Genomic DNA, 14,178 nt, shown 5'->3' on the forward strand with positions numbered 1-14,178 from the left:
TGCAACTCTACATGTATAATACTATAATTACAGCAGCCCCGTTTGCAATAATATATACTCTTCTGTCCCCTCATTTCTTTACAGTTACTATTCTGGGATGTCCCTCTCATTTCTTTACATTACCATAAATAGTAAGTTTTTTCAATCATTACACCCACTATCTTCCCCCACTATCTCATATTTAACAATAAAAACTACTATTACACCCACTACTTTCCTCCACTATCTCAAATCTATTATTAAATATTGATGAGTCCCACCACTTTACCCACTTTTCATTGATGGAGGGAGTAGAATCTTTAAAGAGTTATCAGAAATTAACGTATTTAGGTCTAGGACTTTTACAAGTCGTAAAAATAAATTGGGTTCTTTTTACATTTAGACGACAATTTTCATAATCTCATCCATTTCAGCTTGATTTCATAAGGATACAAGAAGTATATAGAATATTTTTAAAATTTATCAAAATCCACTATCGTATATAAACAAAAAAATCCCTCATTTTTTTTTTTTGAAAATTATCAGATTTTCAATTCTTATTGTATACTCTGAAATTATATTGAATTTTAAAATTCAACTTGAATGCATTTGATATTTGACATTAAAGAAAAACAAAAAAAACCCTCCCGTACATGGAACTTTCAGATCATGTTAACCGTGCTCTGGGCTTAAAGCCTAGAGAAAAGGGCTCTTGTGAGCACTGAAATCTAACAGCTCATAATACAAATTATCCAATGCAAATATTGCAGCTCCAAAAACTAAGCCATTCAGTCATGCACATTGAAAAGTCTGATTATATTAAGTGAACATCTTCAGTGCACACAATTATACCTAAACTCACTTTTATTCCTAGCCAATATTAAAGGAAGCACTTCAGCACCATGAACATTAAACTCGACAGCATACGAATGTTATTCAGGTCAGCAAATATACAACCAGACAGTTGTAAGGTTCAGTTAAAAAAGACAGAATGAAAAATTCATATACACCATCCCATCCAAACACAACATAGCAACTTCAATCCTAAAAGTACAAACACACCAAGTTTTTTAACCTGCCGCTTGAAAATCACCAAAGTCATCATCCAGTACTTGTGAGCTTTCATTGTCTTGAGTAGTTGATTCTTTTGATTGTATCTCTAGTGAGACTGATGACTTGTCTTTGGAATCTTCCTCAAGACTGAAGCTTTTGGGCGAAAGTGAAGGAGAATTAGTAGAGCTTACAGAAGGTGAAAGCGGTGCTAATGGAGGTGGGGGTGGCTTGAGACAGATAATAGGCTCTTTTCCATTTCCCTTCTCTTCAATTGAGATCTTATTCAAGCCCTGATCAAAAAACTTGGATCGAACATTACCACCACCTTTCTGTCAACAAGACAATGAAAGCATATAAAGATGAGTGACCAAGGAACTCAATGCCACTCAAGATATTATGTAAATAGAATAAAGAGAACCAACATTCTTCAATTGAAGTACAATAGTCTCCCCGTCCTTTAAACTGTAATCAACTGTACTATTTTGGTACTGTTCTTCCATCTCCTCAGCAGTTTTCTTTTTGTTGAGGTACCTTCAACCAAATATGTAATAATTAGTTCAGTAGAAGAAGATACTGTAGCTAAGTAAAAGTGGGGTTATTTGCTCGATAGGTAGAGATGATTACTTCATATGATCATGAAGTGCAGCTTGGAAGTCGTAAGCCTGAGGTCTTTCTCGGAATCCAATGCCAAGAAAGGCATGCCGAAGGCGACCGTCTTCACAATACATGAAAGGGCCACTATTAAATTCAAAACTGAAATGGATTTCTAAATTCTAACAAGTCCTTGCTACTCTGCCAATAACTAATTTAAGAAACACAGATGGCATATACTAGGGGACCTGTGCCATGGCATCCGTATCATCTTTATTATAATATATAGTCATTTTGTTGCAGTTTTGAATTTAATTATACATTCTCCGGTTCTCCCTATATATAGAAGTGCTACATAATAAAAATATTAACTGTGAGCTACAATAAATTGTTATTGTTTTTAATTTAAATATAAGCACTAAGATCTGTACCATGAACTTAGTAAATCAAAGGAAAAGAAAAGAAATTAATAATCACTGTTCCTTATGATAAGAATATGAGTCACTCGGTACACTATAAACAATTTATGAGAGTGTTACAGGCTGTGTTACTATAGCATCAAAAAGTGTTTTTTGGTGCTAAAATAAAAGTGAACTCCAATGCTAATTTCATAAATGATTCCAGATTTCATGAACTCATTCAACCTTTACCCAATTCAATATGCTTTTGGTATTTATTTATGTACAATGCAATAATTGTTCAACTCTTCCCCTCCATTTGTAGTTATTGATGATGTAGTAAGGATGGATGGATCCCTCTTTGGATTCAAATATAGAACTAATGATGCATTTATGCATATTTGCATCCAAATATGAAACCCCTTTGGAGTTGAGCTTATTTGCATTTGGTGCACTATTGCAGCAATGGATTTAAGTATAGCGTCACAATGGACATGCTCTAACTATATGTTTCATACAGAATATGGCAATCGTATGATGATTTAACTGCACATTTGAAGGACGATTATAAAAAGACCGTTAACAAGTAAACTAACATGATTATTCAAGGACATGACTGTCAGACCGGAAAATATGAAGCAACATTTACATAAACCTTTAGCTCCTGAGGACAATAACTTGTCTGTAAGCCCAAATATGCATTTAGGAGCCTTTTGGTTCGAAAAATGTTACACTGGATGACTGGAGTCTATCGGGTTAATGGCTATTACATCACTGAAGTGAACGCCAACTTGCAAGTAGGTTATCAAATTAAAAATTAACAATCAACTACTTAACCAATATAAATTTCAATGAGGTTTTGTCTGTTGACAATGATATAAAGTTAAACGCAATATTGACATGGACGGTCTATGTGTGAACAACATAGAATTTATTTACTTTATTTCTCCTGGCCCTACTTGAATTACCCGACTCGACATTAGAACTGTTTCAGATTATTCCCCCCATTTCAAAACAACACCATAAAAGACTCTTAAGCTGATACACCTATTTGATTTAAGCCCTGGTACTAATTTCACACTCAAAATCGAAGATTTGTTTCAATTACTTCTTCCATAGAATCAGGTCAAGAAACAAGAGCTTTGTAGACTGGTGGGCCCGGAGCTTGGCATGCTTTTTAAGGCTCCTATGTAATGTAGTTTCACAAATTATTTTAAACTTTATTTTCTTCTGAATAAAAATTTAACGTTTAAATATTTGTAAAAAAAAAAAGAAAATTCTAAAATTAAGTTCCAAAACTATATTTTATATGCACCTTAAAACGTGCCAAGCAATTTAAAAACTGCAAGGAAATGAGAGGGAGAGAGGGAGAATGAAATATAACTCAAGAAATCAATTAGTAATTATTTTTTTAGTAAAAAAAATTAATACAGATATAAATTGCATTTTTCGTGTCATTGCATTTTTAATACCCCCTCCATTCCATTCATTTTGTTGTAATTCAATTTTGTTGGTCGATTGACCAAATTCTGACCTCAAATAACAATTTATCTTTTCATGTTTTTATATATTTGAAAAGTGAATCTTATAATAGGATAAGTATGCTTTGTGGTGGTAATTAATTTTTAATAACATTTAATATTTACCATATACTATAAGTAAATTTCGATATAAGATTGCTTAATTTGACAAAAAATTGGTCAAAGTGACACAATGAGTCGAGCATATGGTCAGCCGAGTCAGATATGTGACACCCAAATTGGCAAGTCTGTCCTTAATTTAAATGTGTTATGCTGGTTTTCACCTATAAGTAGGTTTATATAATCAATTAGTTGAAATAATCTATATTTTTAAGTACTAATATAAAATATCAATTTAGATTTTAAGTTTGAATTTGTAATATTGATAATTTGAATTTTGTTTCAATTTTGAGTTTAATACTGAAAAAATGCAAAACAATCTAAATGAGGTTGATTTTTATTTTTTTTTTTTGCCAGGAAAATGAGGTTGATTTTGATTACAAAGGATTTTACTTAACAGGATCAAGGTCGAGTGGACAACGTGTGGCCTCAGTTTATAAAAATGTAAACTTAGTTGTCAAATACTTAACGCCCACTTTAAAGGTCAAATGGATTCAACGAAAGTGATTTTTTTCAAAGCTCAGTCACGAGTCATGGGATTGTAAGTTTAGATTGCTTTAATTATCCAACTGCAAGAATGAGGCTACGTAGGGGCCAGAGGGGGTCATGGCCCCCCAGAGTTGTCATTATACTAGTATATTTATATTATAATTTTTAAAAAAAATATATTTTACTCTATATTTATATAAATATAACAGTTGGCCCCTGTGAATTATTTTTTATTTTTATAAAAAAAAACTGGCCCCTATAAACTAAATTTTTTTAATTTATTAAAATTTTCTATGATTAATTTAGTATATCAAATCTAAAATTAAGACCATATAAAAATACAATTATTATATGTTTAAACATACTTAAAAATACAAAAATGATGTTGTAAGTGTGACAAAGATGACGTGCCAGCTTTTGTAAAACAGAGTCTCTTAGTATTCTAAACCATCAGCTCTTCGGTACTTCTTTTGTATTACAAGGTCTTCTACTCAACTTTTCATTCTCTCGGCTGATTTTGGCACACTTAAATCCTTATTTGCATTTTATCATTCAGGATTTCAGGTATTATTTTCACTAGTTGTATAAATTTTTCTCTTCTTAAGAAGCAAATACTTGTTTTTGAGTTATTGTTGAAATGTTGCTGACTAATTTACTCATATTCAAAATACAACTTGATTTTTATTCACTGTATCTTATCCGTTTGATTAAATACTTGTTAGAGCTATTGTGTGTAATTGTGATTGACATGTATGGCTGAAGTTTTGTGACTTTGTTCTGTGACTTAGTTTGTTGTAGTTATCAATTTATTATTTGTTAATGTACTGTATTTGTTTACACTGCTGTAGATTATCTCTAATGGCTAAGCATGTCAGAATTGATTCTATATTCAAAAGAAGAATAAATGATAGTTTAGGAGAAAATGAGACTTCCTCGTAAGCCCAAAATGCTGAAATTTCAGGACTTGAAAATCGGCCAAAAAACAAAGCTTCGGAACAAGATGGATGGTGAGTTTCTCGATCATTGTATGCTTATTTATATTGAAAGAGAAATAGTAAAAAGTTTTAGCATGAACTCTATTATAGATGGGTTTCATGATTTGAAAGAACGTAGAGCTTTATTATAAATTTTATGCTAATATTTTTGTGTATTTGTTACATTAAATATTTAAAGGTGTTGACAAAAAAAAGTTTTGGCCCCCTCTATGCAGAGACGGAGCCACACTGGGGGCAATGGGGGTACTTGCCCCCAGTAGGTTGCTTAGAGTTTAGTAGTTTATAGTATACAAAATTTTTGAAGTAGAGGCTTGCCCCCATGATTCAAGGTGGAAACTCTCACTAGAATAGCCTGAGTTCGAGTCCTTTCAGCAGCAATTCTCGTTTTTTAAGTGGTAAATCGTTCCCGTCCTTCCGCTCCAGGCCTTTGTTTGTTGTCCACCTCAGTTTTTTAGCCTCTCCTGCTTCCCCTCTCTTTTAAAATATTGTCCCACCTCAGTTTTTTAGTCTCTCCTGTTTCCCCTCTCTTTTACTCCTATAATGTTTCGCTTTAATAGTATAGTATAGATATGTCTATTACTACTCATATTTATTATTATATTTATATTTTGGTTTGTATTATTTTAATAATTATTGTAGCTCTGAAATTAGAAATATCATATAAATTCATAATAAAAAAGAAATTAGTTATTATATTTTTAAATTTTAATATTAACTTCAACAAAAAATATTTATTCTTAAGCATATAATCCGCACAAACCGCACCGCACACCATTTTTTGTGGTGCGGTTTACACGGTTTTTAAGCTAGGAAGGTGCGGTTGCGGTTCGAGTTTTCCACTAAGTCGCATATGCGGTTTGGTTTGCAGTTTAGAAAAAACCCGCACCATTCGCACCGCAATCACCTCTACTCTGCCCCCATGAAGTTGAAATCCTGGATACGTCCCTGTCTCTATGTATATTTGCTGCCTTCGTCCCTACGGTTTAATGACTCACTTGCAAGTTGGCCTCTAGTCCAACGACTCAACACCTTTACGCCCCGAGTCTATCTACAAAAAAGTGAAAGCTAAGGCTCTATTCATCGAATAAGACTGCTAAGGCTCTTTTTAGGAGCACTGTTGAAGAAATCTGATAACTATTTGGTAATATTTTTTATATTTGCACGTTATGAGGTATAATATAAAAAATTAATGTTTTTGGTGAGGTTTGATAGTGAAACCTATGACAGCTTCTCGCAAAAGCTTAAAAATGGAGGGACATACTTTCTTTAAAACCTACCTAAAATTGTTATTCAAACAAGCTACGTTAAATTTACCAAACATTTGCTATCTGCAACTACAATACCAAACACGGCCTAAGTCTCTAAATGTCAATGTTGCTATATCCTAAAATAATGCTAACAAACTCTATGCATGCAATATGCAATTGCAATAGAAAGTTTATTCTTTGCTTGTGGTTTTTAATTATTAACTTGTATAAAACTCATGGAGAAGGATTTTTAACTTGTCAGCACAAATTAAGGAATTTGTTATTAGTTAATTGATGTATTATTATAAAATTTATATCGACTGTAACTTATAGTTGCTCAAGTATAATGAGCAAGAAAGAAAAAAAAAGGAGTTTATTTTATTTCTAGATAGTTTAATCCCGTTTAGTTCTTGTAAATTAGTGTATATATTTATTAAGTTTATGTGGGGCTAGCAAATTTTTGAATAAGTAGTTTATTTATAATAAAGCCCAATTATCATAGGTCTTAGTCCATTGGGTTATGTTATTAAGGTTAGGTTATTTTATTAGGGTTTATAATCATTATATATTGAAATTTTATTGAATATTAAATTGGGCCTCTCTCATCAGTGTTGCGATGCCTTGGGAACCCTAGTGTTTGCAGTTCATCCATCCAAGCTTGTCAATATCGTTTTCGTTCTATAATTAAATCTTTTTACAAACTGTAGTGCATCAGATGGTATCAAGAGCTCTGGTTTCTCAATCAATTTCATAATTGTTACAAGATCTTGGAATTTAAGGGGAAAAAAAATACATCAGAGGTACTATTAATCAAGGGTACAATTTATCAAATTTAATGTTAGTCTCAGGACCACTTTTCATCAGCGCAGTCACTGTTCGTCTGAGAAGGAAAAGTAAGGCAGATAAATATTTGAGAAAGAAAAAAAAAACATGAGGAAAAAGGCTGCTAGAGGGCTACTGTGCTAGAGGAAGTAACCCTAATATTTTCTGGTATACTACTACTAGTTGCTGAAGTTTGCAAAATATAAAAAACAATTCCTGGAAATTCATAATCTTTCCTACCCAGCGCCAGTAAGTTCTGATCCTTTAGTTTTGGTTGTTTTATGTTTTAAATCATGTCTAACATCATAAAATCAGTGACTGATAGAGTGGAAGATGATATCTACTTCCTTGAAAATTGTTTAAGGGGGTGAAATTACAACAAAAAATCGAGCATGTGAAATTACAAACAAAAATCGAGCATGTTGCACCTTAGCCATTCTGCAAGAGGAGCAGAACATTCATCTTGATTCCATCTCCGTCTTGCATTGTTCTTGCCTTTTACAGAACATATGATCGATTTTTCTGGAGAGAATGAGAGGAACAGGAAAGAAAATAAAAGATGTCTTTTATTTTTATTACCAAATAGCTTAATCCTGTTTAGTTCTTGAAATTTAGTGTATTTATTTAGTTTGTGGGGTTAGCAGATTATTAAATAAGTAATTTCTTTATATTAGAGCCTAAATGTTATGGGCCTCCATTAGGTTAATTTGTTAGGATTAATAGTCCCTATATAAGTATTGTCATCCCCGACATATCATAGTAGACTTGAATTTAAAGAAATTTATTGAATATTAAATCGGGTCTCTCTTATTTTGTTATGGTTATAATCCATGTACAAGCATTGTAATCTCCCAGGCCCCACATATCATCGTAGAGTTGAAACAAGATATTACGAGTATTTTATTGGGTTGCGAATCATGATTTCTCCCTTCTGCAATTAGGAAACCCTTGAGGTAGTGGGTGTTCAGCTGTTCATCTACCCAAAGTTATATCCACTATTTTATATCCATCAATCTACATCTTGTCCAAAGTATTTACTAAATATAAAGAAACAATTAGTTATTAGGTTTTAGGATCCTTATTTAAAATTGTAATCATCATTAATTATCGGAGTTTAATTATATGATTTGATCAAATATTTGATAATAAACTTTAGGATTTGTTATTGTTTCATTGATGATTTTCTGTAGAGAGAGGCTAATCCCTTGTTTCACTTATTCTTCTAACCTTGTACAGCATCAAATTAAAATGTTAATTGTCATCGAAAGCTCCATGTGCAATTTTTTTAAACCCTCTCGAGTGGCATCCAGTTTATAAAGAAGTGTGAGTCTCATTGTATATGTCGTATATGTACTTTACATAGAATATTGAACCAGCTATGAAGTCGTAGATGTTTGATTTTCTATATACAGATTACGGGACAAAAAGGGGGGAAGTTGGAATTTAGTGCTTTCTAAATGAGCAGAAAGTTTTTTCTCTTATAATAGATATAAAGACTTTTCAGGCAGGGAAAAGAATGAAAAAGACTCCTTTAAGGAAAAGCTCTACTCTATCATACTTTTAGGACTCTCTCTAACCGTATAACATGATGTGGGATACCTGGGACTATCACGTGATATCATTTTTTTACTACTATCACATGATTTCTTATTTTAAGCTAAATACTTTATTTGCGTTTATTTTCAATCAATGTATAATACTTGGGAGTTGGGACTATCATGTGATATCAGTGTTTTACTACTATCACATGCTATGTTACTCAGACTCTTCATTTTACCTCGAAGTACCCATGTCAGACACTCGACATTTCGACATGGACACTTGGACTAGGACACTTGTATTAGGCCAAAAACATGTAAATTTTTCAAAATATTACCAAGTCTGACACATGGACACGTATCCATGTCGGACACTTCTAGCCGACTCCGAGTAACATAGATCACATGATTTCTTACTCTTAGCTAAATACTTTATTTGTGTTTATTTTCAATCAATGTATAATACTTGCGAGTTGGGACTATCAAGTGATATCAGTTTTTAACTACTATCACATGATTTCTTATTTTTAGCTAAATACTTCTATTTGTATTTATTTCCAATCATAATATGCGAGCGAGGATAGATTAAGAAAAGTCAGTTATGCTAGATATATGTCCTACTCAATAAAGGAACATAACAGGCAGTCACACTGAAATAGAAGTACAGATTATACAGTTGTACAATAGTACAGTAATGTAAATTACCAATATTCTCTTCTATACGTAGAACAAAGTATCTGCAGAATAAAAAATTTAAACAAATCAGTCGAACCGTGAATCCCAGAAAAATAACTAATTGCAGGTTGAAGCAGTGAGACACTATATATTATATTTATAATTTCATACTTTGTCCCTAATTTGACTAGAGACAGTGATAGATTTACTAACCTGCTGCTATCAATTACTGGTTCAACTGGGTGCGGCTCCCCATCTCTTAAAAATGCCCGAGCATATAATTCACCTATATATGCAGCATATAATTGACTCTGGTGTCTCTGTTTCTTAGACAAAGAACGATACCACTGACAAATTCAACATTAAAAATATCTTACCTGTTGTCTTATCCTCTAGCTTGATAATACATTCTTCTCCCTTGCTAACAACCTTCAAAACACCCTCCCATGCCCATTTATTGATATCCCATTCATCAGCCCTATATAAACGAGGAACATATCATCAAAACACTTGCCTACATTTATCAAGGAAAACAAATTCATATTCAGAATGATCATAAGAGCATGTAATGCCTGCTGCAAACTATATGCAATATGGTATTGTTCATAATCTAGAAATTATTTTAATTAGCTTAGTTTTCTCAATTACATTCAGCAATAGATCCTACTTTTTTAAAACTATAATCAGAGAAGTTAACTTTTCTATTATTATACTTCTAATCAAACTTATTACTTTTGGGACATTGGACACTATCATCAAAGAAGACTTCCTCTACACATTTTCAAATTTAATTATTACAAAGACAATACTCAAAAGCTACTTGTAATCTCTAGTTTTTTGTCAAGTGCTAGTCTGTGAGGGCAGTGTGTTCTCAAATCTTGATATTTTTCCAGAAGTGCATATTCAAAAACATTTAAATGAATCTGCTTATAAATATACTACAAAAAAACTGGATGATAAATTTGGTTGGAGTACATAACATTTTTTTATGTGAGTACTGTTCATTGAGGAATTTATTATTCTTTAAGATAATACTTTTATGGCCAAAATACTCAAGATGTGTGTCAAAATGACAGCAACCACCATTAGCAATAATACTGAACTTAATAATATGATCCTTATGGCTGATGACTTGGTGGCCGGGGGAGGCTACAGAAAGTGCGGGCGGACCTATTAGACACCATGAGGAAGGTAAATCACATGGTGAGTAAGCTTTCATTGCTGAAGAAAATAAAATTGTTGAACTTCAAAAACATGTGTACCAATGCTAGAAAAAGAATGGGCATAATGAGGCTTCTAAAATTGAAGTTGTGAACCCGGAGATCTACATCACCATGATGGAGCATATTAATTATCTTGGTGAAGACAACATTTTAGGAACTCTACCACACCAAAATATCTTATTCTTCTTAAGCTGCTTCTAAATTACAGTTCATAGGGTTCAGATTTGGCGTCTTCTATTTTTGTGAGGAATCATCACTTTTGTTGTTAATCCTTAAATTTTATAGAACTGGTAAAGAATTTTCTTACTGGGGAGGTCAGTAATATTTGTAGAAAATTACAATTTTTAATTTTAATAATTAGTATTATGAAAGCATAGGGTTAGCTCTACTTTATCATTAAGTTGAAAAATGACAACTGCAGGCATAGTGAAAACTCTGAGACTGGATCCATAATTATTTATCCTTTCTTGAATCATAAATCCTTAGGGTACAAGTTCTTACGTGGCTAATCACTCAGGTTCTCTCTTTTATCGTTTTTATCTCGTAATACCAACTTTTCTAATTCTGCCCAAGATCAATCAAGAACATCAGTAAGTACTTTGTAGGGACTTTGAGATCCACTATAGGTCTTTAATTAGCAGCAATAGGTTAGAAATGCTACCTTTCGCAGAGACGGAGATGACTTAAACTCTTTCAGTCACAATCAGGTTATGTAAATTGCCTTCATAGTTGTTCTCTAATCTAAAACATTTCAAAGACGAAAAAAGTAGTTGATTTTACAATAAAGGGTGAGTGACCCCGAGTCTATTACTGCCTCTAAGCAGCCAAGAAGACACTTTGCATTAGGAAGTTATATTGACTATTCGTGGGGACATATTTATTCAAATATAAATATCTATCTAGCGCTTTTTATATTCTTCCGGTATATTAGACTATGTCTTATTCAGTAGTTTGGGTTAGTTAAATGGGTTGATGGATATGTTCAACTATTGTAGTAGCAGAGTTATGGAATGTATTCTCTTCATAATTCTTATAAAAGCTAGTGGCTTCAAATATAACGACCAAGTTTTACTTCTCTCATTCCAATATATATATTTATTTGTTAAATTTATGTTTTGTTCAATACTAAGATGAGAGAGATAAGTAGCACTAAATAACAATAATAAATAAATAGCTTCATCTGCTTAGGATACCCCCTAACAATCACTGATAAATAGCCACCCTGGGCTGCATTTTACATTTTACCTGTGACGAATTTATATTTACTAATGACCGCCCCGGATTCGCTTATATTTATACAAGCACAAGATCACTTGAATGAATATATCATCAACATAACGGGGAACTGTAATTTAATAGGCAATTACCAATAAAATCAGGACGAGCGAACATTTAATTACATAGGTGAGACCATGGATACTAATATCAAGCAACGAGTAGGATGGAATGTAGTAAAAAAAATGCGAAATTACCTGTAAGAAGCAGCAGTTTTTCTCGGCGGAATCTGCATAAACATATTAAGAAATGAGAAATACTAATACAAAGAAAAAAGAGCGAAATGATCCAGTGATTTGTAATTGAGTATGAATTGATGTAATATTATTATGTAAGTGAAAAGGGGAAGGTGAGATTACCAAATAAACATAACATTCAGAAACTTGATAAAGAACAAGCTCCGCTGCTTCTAAAGCATCGCTGTCGAAGTAATCATCAGGCTTCTCAGCTTTCGCCATCATCCTATTCCTGATCCTTGCTCTTCTCTCTGTATACAGAAGATGAAGATGAAGATGGTGATATTTGTGTTGTGATGAGTAATCACAATGACGAGAGAGAGAGTGTTTTGTGTGTGTGTTCGATCTACAAAACTCAGATCAACTTGTTAAATCACGGGACCTAACTGCGTTTTCTTTTATCGACGGGTGCTCGCTCATCCGACGGCTATTATCCTGCTTATCGACATCATCAATTTTTTTATATTCAATCCATAATTTATTTACAATATATGCTATGTTTTCTTAAATTTTTTACAATTACTATTTGTTAAAAATATTTGTACATATACCGATACAACAAAAAGCGATGTGATTCTATTTTTATATAATTTGTAACTCAAAACATTTAATTTTTTTTAAAAAAATTAGTTAATAACTTGCGATTTACAACGCATTAATATATTCTTAAAATTATACACAAACTAATTATTATCCTACTGTATTATGCTATATTAAATTAGTCAAAAATATATATCACAAATTTCATCTTATAAAAATATATTATGCTATTTTATATAACTCAAAACATTTATATATTTTTTAAGTACGATATATTTACTACACTACAGAGTGTGAAATGATATCCTTCAAGTACGCCTCCTTAATTTACAATCAAATCAAGATGGCCGAAGAAAATCAGAACGATCACAACCTTTATAACTCAAAGGGGCGTTTTTGTCTAAAAAATGATCTCGTTTGGGTTGCTAAATGTTGTTGCAACGTTTTAAAGGATCATGGACCCCATTTTTGCCCCAAAATTGGGTCGAAATATGCACATATACGTAGATGACATGATTATAACTTCAGTGATATCCCACGATCACACTACAGATCTGAAAAAAAAACCTTAGAGCGGATAAAGGCTCATTTGGTGCGCCTTAATCCCACCAAATGTTCTCTCAGACTATGAGGGGGCAAGTTCTTTGGTTTCCTAATCACCCAATGAGGCATCAAGACTGATCTTCTCCAAATTGCAATAATTAGGGACATGGCCTCTCCAAGGTCCTTAAAGTTGCTACAAATATTAACAGGGTGCATTGTCGCGCTTCGCCGCTCCATTCCCCCATCCTCCAAAAGAAGCCTACCGTTGTACGAGGCTATCAAGCAAGCATCCAGAAATAATAAATTCACATGGAGCCCAGAATGTTAAGAGTGTCCCTCCAATACCAAAATATTTTTGACAAACCCACATATTCTCGCCAAGGCAACTCTTTACGAACCTATAAAGGTGTAACTCTCTCTCCACTTCAAGCCTCACCATCATAGCAGTCCTAGTTAAGGAATAGGGAGGTGAACAAAGGGCGGAGATACGTTATGCACCAACCGAGAACTTGGTATTTGAACTAGTAGTAGCAATTAGAAAGTTATGTCAATTTCAGAGACGCCAAATTTCACTCATGACCAACCAGCCCATCAAGCGGGTATTACACCACCCTAACATGTTAGGAAAGATGGCTGCATGTAGGGCTGACTAGAACCGAATCAGAAAAATCAAACCCAACCGTACAAATCTGGTCGGGTTTAGTTTGAAATTTTCTAAAAATCCGGTTAGTTCGGTATTCGATTAAAACCGAATAAGAATTTTGGTTTGGTCTGGTTTTTAAAAACATAATTTCGGTTTAACTCAAATAACCGAAGTTATATATATATATATAAATATATATATGTGTGTGTGTGTGGGGTCATACTCCACTCCAAACCTCCTTATTCTACAAACTAAAAACCCAGCTGAAATATCACTAAATTCTAAGAAAAA

The 14,178-nt window shown here is 32.9% G+C and overlaps 1 protein-coding gene across 2 annotated transcripts; it reads right to left on the minus strand.

The window, feature by feature from the left end:
* Nucleotides 1–882: 882 nt before the first annotated feature.
* LOC108214897 (uncharacterized protein At1g03900) lies at nt 883–12,634 on the minus strand. 2 transcript variants are annotated; one of them, XM_017387137.2, is made up of 9 exons: nt 12,549–12,634; nt 12,285–12,412; nt 12,123–12,154; nt 9,805–9,905; nt 9,641–9,713; nt 9,458–9,489; nt 1,657–1,747; nt 1,455–1,563; nt 883–1,361 (listed from the first exon to the last, which is right to left on the minus strand). In XM_017387137.2, exons 2-9 carry the CDS (start codon nt 12,384–12,386, stop codon nt 1,050–1,052), a joined length of 852 nt encoding a protein of 283 aa, XP_017242626.1. In that variant the 5' UTR covers nt 12,387–12,412; nt 12,549–12,634; the 3' UTR covers nt 883–1,049. The 2 variants fall into 2 exon arrangements, with proteins under 2 accessions (XP_017242626.1, XP_017242625.1); XM_017387136.2 differs by having other exon boundaries at nt 12,544–12,633.
* Nucleotides 12,635–14,178: the final 1,544 nt, after the last annotated feature.

Source organism: Daucus carota, chromosome 3, assembly GCF_001625215.2.
Source record: "Daucus carota subsp. sativus chromosome 3, DH1 v3.0, whole genome shotgun sequence".
In the NCBI taxonomy this organism is placed as follows: Eukaryota; Viridiplantae; Streptophyta; class Magnoliopsida; order Apiales; family Apiaceae; genus Daucus; species Daucus carota.